Source organism: Azolla caroliniana, unplaced genomic scaffold, assembly GCF_043228905.1.
Source record: "Azolla caroliniana isolate FFs.n. ecotype wild unplaced genomic scaffold, voAzoCaro1.0.p SCAF_10, whole genome shotgun sequence".
In the NCBI taxonomy this organism is placed as follows: Eukaryota; Viridiplantae; Streptophyta; class Polypodiopsida; order Salviniales; family Salviniaceae; genus Azolla; species Azolla caroliniana.
This window is the reverse complement of record NW_028230445.1, coordinates 6,152,979-6,158,236: the sequence shown is the minus strand read 5'-3', so window position 1 is coordinate 6,158,236 and position 5,258 is coordinate 6,152,979. Positions and strand designations below refer to the sequence as shown.

The following is a 5,258-nucleotide window of genomic DNA, read 5'->3' as shown; positions in this document are numbered from 1 at the left end:
GTCTTATTATTCAATTACAATTCACAATCTAATTGAATTCTTTCTTCTTATTGAAAGTTTTTGGAAGTGTGTGATCAATTGTTGAGCTAGGAATACCTATGGTTTAAATTTTAATGCAATATGGCAATACATTAGTAGACATAAAAATATTAGTCTTTTTATGTAGACCTGGCTTGCATGTTTCGTGCATCGATGTCTATTATTATACAACAGCAAATTTCTCATGATTTTTTGGGTGTTTGAAACACAGAAAATTGGAAGTGCATGAGGACTTGAGGTAGTTTTCACTTGAGCTTTATTCATGACGTCAAAATTGCACTGACTATGATACTCAACAATATTGCACAAACTTCCATAGGAGAACCTAGAAAGAGTTCCTTGTGACATTATGAAGTTAAGACTTGTTTATATACATTTCGAAAATACCACAAAAGGCATGATATGTTGCTAGTTTAGAAATCATTCTTGGCCATGAATATCTGAGTCACTTCCCTCCATCAAACTCGGGATCTTCCTCAAATCATAATGGTTATGTTCCATCGATGAAGCTAAGCTCTATAAATGGCAATGCATCATGCATTGTAAGTTCTTTTGACCAAGATGCTCGTCCTGTTGCATTGGCTCCGGGTCCGTAACATCGGAATTGTCCATAATAGACAGTCCTGCCAACCAAGTCCAGAGCTAAGTTTTAAAGTGAAAAATTTGATTAGCTAGCTAAAGTGAGAAATAATTTGATATATATTCTTACAATTGTCTTTTGGGGTCCCCCCAATCATTCCAACCCTTGGGGATAACAATGTTATCAAGATAGGTATAAGAGTAAACAACGCGTGAGAAAGTTCCCCATGCTCTACCAAGGTAAACCACCCCTAAACCGGTTACTTTGCAATTAACAAAGGAGAATCCTGTATCATCTTGTGGGCTGTTCCTAGCTTGGGCAGTTAATGCCTCTTGATATGGAGCACCAATAGCATTTAAATGGCAATTCTACAACAGACAGAAAGAGATGGGATAAAGGGACAAAGTTTACAAATTTTATTAGCTAGAGTAAAAAGGAAAAATAACAAAATATGTTATTTCAAATTGTTTGGCATGAAGGGAGGGTTCAAACCTTGTACATCGAGAGGCCATCACCAAAAATAAAATCCATAGAGCCTGCAATGTAACAATCTTGGAAGTAGTGACGACCCTTGTGATCATAGAGAGTATCTTGTGTTCCTATAAATTGGCAACCCATGAACACGGCTGCATCCCCTGATATACGAAGTGCAACAGCTTGTTGATCGCTTGACCCAATTGGTGGTAGAGAAGCCGTGTTCTTGCAAAAACCATAGTTTGCACAATAACTTACATTAATGCTAAAATTCAAAAACCAAAAATATTAAAATAATAGACTTTAAATTGAAAGTATGGGTATCCTTTAGTTCAAGCAAATTATACATATTATTAATTTAGTTTACCTTGTACCTCTTACTCAAAGTTGTGAGTAATAACCCAAATGAGTAATGCATTGTATTATTAGGTAGCCGCTTGTGTGTGAAGTATAACCCCAAGGTTCATTTTCGAGAAGTTATGTGCACATCTTTATGTACCATATATGTACTAGGGAACATTTTGGTTCAGTATTCGGGACATTAATAATTTAATGTGTACATGTTGGTGTCACTCTTCATTAGCGATGACATATTTAGCCTCTTCTCATATCACCTACATGATTTTCATGGGTCCAATCATAGCCCAATCAAGGGCTTAACTCATGCCCTATTGGGTCAAGTAATTATGGCTATGTCTATCTACCACTAGCTATAGATGTCTCGTATGTTGATATTAAGTCCCCGATAAGGTAATATGGGTTTATTGAAATTGGTAATTAGTATCTATTATTGAACCACTAGTTGCTATAGTTGTTGTGATTAACTTGAGGCCATATTAACATAAAGTACATTTCGCTCATTTAGTATTCATTGTTTTGCCAATAAACTAGTAATGTGATCGACCTAACTAAGTAGTTGTCATGCGGTTCTCCTATCTCTGAACCTCCGGAGACGAGCAACAAACTTGGAACCTTGGGATAGTTGTACGATTGTCACAAGGTGACAAACTTCCATAGTCTAGAGGACAATGATCTAGACATATATTCCTACAATTAACTAGGATACACAAGGTTTGACTATTAGTGTATTTTTAAGTATTTGCTCTAAGAAGCTAGGCACGTTCTTACATATATTTCCTTTATAACTTGAGTTTTATAGATTATGATGTATGTCAAGATTTACTTGTCAAATTGGCCAAAGGTAAATTGTAATGTACTTTATGAAATGATGTTTTCTAATGAAGTGAGTGAAGAGTCTACTTCAAGATTTTGTATTCTTTCAATCCCCATCGAATACTCTCATGTATGGCAATATGTAAAAGATAAAAAAATAGCCATGGTAAATAATGTAATCTATTTTGAAGCATGGAATCTTTGGTTATTGACCGTGATTGGTGACAAGTAATGTACATGTTTGATGTGTTTTGTTGAATAGTAATCCAATCTATATGGTTCGTAACTTCCTTACAACACAAATAGATGGCATCACTTAATGCACACTAACATATTGAGTATGGGAACATGAATATCAATCATTTGAATACTTTGACCAAAGCAAAACAATTCAAGTCGAGATTTCATTTAGGCACACATACCTCATTCTTAACCAATTTATTATTAAGTTCCAATAAAATAAAGCATAATACCAACAATACATATGGATTTACCTTGAATGTTATATTCTTAGCTATGAAGTAGGACGCATCAACACCCACGGTGGCTGTTTTATATGTCCCTATTGGGCTCCCATCAGCTCCTAACATGTTAGCTGTGTCACCCCATTGTATGGTTGTGTTGCCAGAGCCTTGCAATGTTATGAATGGTTTTGTACGTGGTATAAGGACCTTCTCCCTACAATGAATCCCAATAAAATTCTCACTTATATAATTTTGAAGGGCGATTTAAGAATTAGAGTGAGTTTGGTGTGAGTTACGTGAATAAATACTTGCAAAACGTAACCCCCAATGCCTTCCCAAAAAATGAAATAAGATAAATAATAAATACTTGAAATTTTCACATTATGGGCCTTTGTAAGGAAGATGTGGATGAGACTAGAGGGCAACCAATAACCATATGGTACCTACTACCAATCCATGCATTCATACATACATACATGTATGCATGGATGGACATGGATGGATGCATGTATGTCTATATGTATACATATTACACGTATGATGTATGTATAAGCATGTCTCATTACCGATAGTGTATGTGATATAGGTAGCCACATGTGTCCACACATGCACATGCATGGCATAACATGATAGCTACATATGGGATCCAAGCATCTCCAACGAGGATATTTATGGTTGTAACTTGTAACTAACTCTCACAATAGTTTCTTGACCTCCAACTAGGTATAATACACTTCTAGAAGCTTGCAATGTTGTATGTCATGATCAAAAGGTAGTAATCGTGACCAAGGTATAGTATGCATAAATAACCTCACCATGTTATTTGTAAAATTGCAACACAAATTTAATTGTCCCAATCTAGCATATGTTACGCCTACAAATCTCACGATTTTTGTTGATGTCTACTCTATGGAACAAACAATATCCTTGAACTACATTGTCCCCTAAAAAAAACTCAGATGTTGCTATAACATTCAGTATGGCCTAATATAGCCTAGCTAAATACATTGTTACAAAAGTAGAAGCTCCTATAATTTCTTAAATTGTACCTGGACATCACTATCCCCAACTTAGGCGCACTACAAACTAAGAGAAATGCTTATTGGTATTGCAAGAATTCATAATAGTATGGTGCTAACTATCTTGAGTCACATATGCTCTACATACCCATGAGGAAGAGGTAGGGATGCTCGGCACGGGTAGCACATATAACATTTAATTGAATCATATATACTTAGGCACCATTGTTATTTAAATATGTCAAGGCACAATTGAATCAAGTGAACCCAATAAAAGAACTCTCTTAGCATGCACTCTTCTAGAATATATGGTATATTGGTGTACATCAACACACACACACACACACACACACAAACAAACACACACGAAACTCACGTGTAAATCCCGGGGGCTATGACAATTTTGACACGTAAGACGTTGTTCTCGGGCACGGAATCGATGGCGGCTTGGATGGTAGTGAAATGGCCGACACCCGGCTGGCCATCGACCGTGATGTATGAACGCGGCGGGACCTTTTGTTCCACGGTGACGAAGGATGCGGTGGATCCGGGCGGCGGGTGTGGACGCGAGCCCACGTATTGAACCCACCTCATGAACTCCGCTTCTATGCCTGGGCCTTGTGGGCCACCCGTGGAATCGGAATCGGAATCGGAATCGGAATCTGCGGCACCCACCCGCGTGGAATGGGACAACAACAATAGGGTTATGATGGTGGTGGTCATGATGATAGTGAGGCAGGAGAAGGTCACGGATTTGGGCTCCATGGAAACTGCAGGAGGATCTAATGCAGAGTTGGTGGACATGATGAGTTAAATGAGTTGAGTTGTGTTGTGTTACAAGTGTGTATATGGGTGTGTTTGGAGAGGGCCTGAATTTGTTGATCTATTTTTTTTTTATAGTGCTCTGTTTTTGTTTGTTCTTTCTTGGATGGTAAAAATCTTCAAAGGAATAAAATGGTCACGGGGAGAATGTCCGGACAATCTCTCTCTCTCTCTCTTTCTCTCTCTCTCTCAAATACACACACATGTCCGCACACATGTCCGGACAGTTTTTTCCACGATCTTTCACTTTTTGCTTTTTGTTTTTTTCAGCCTGGCTCTCGCCTGTGATAAAGCTCGTGAGAGTGAATATGTGGGGAGAATTCCTTGGGCTATGCATAAATAAGTTAACAACACCAACACACCAACACCAACAACGAAAAGATACTAGTAGTACCTTACATATGTTGCGGAAACAAAGTAATTCAACTCTCTTGTTGACAGTAAAGTAATTGGGGAATACAGTAAAACAGATGGTAATGCTGCTAAATCTATTACATCACACGAAACACAAGTTTGACTTGATGAATTAATAGATCGGTTTCACCTTGAAAGAAGCTCTAGACTTAGAAGTCAGTGGAACGTTTAGTTACCCTCACATTATATGTTGCACTTTACCTTGTGGAAGCACTCTCAACCTCGATAACCTACAAGATATGTATGTTGTTGCCCATGGCCTATTGAACATCT

General features: G+C 37.6%; 1 protein-coding gene across 1 annotated transcript; it reads right to left on the bottom strand.

Annotated features, from left to right (window-relative positions):
* Nucleotides 1-307: 307 nt before the first annotated feature.
* LOC147858868 (putative pectinesterase 53) lies at nucleotides 308-4,621 on the bottom strand. The gene is made up of 5 exons (XM_087326068.1): nucleotides 4,126-4,621; nucleotides 2,761-2,944; nucleotides 1,112-1,318; nucleotides 749-987; nucleotides 308-662 (listed from the first exon to the last, which is right to left on the bottom strand). Exons 1-5 carry the CDS (start codon nucleotides 4,551-4,553, stop codon nucleotides 530-532), a joined length of 1,191 nt encoding a protein of 396 aa, XP_087182194.1. The 5' UTR covers nucleotides 4,554-4,621; the 3' UTR covers nucleotides 308-529.
* Nucleotides 4,622-5,258: the final 637 nt, after the last annotated feature.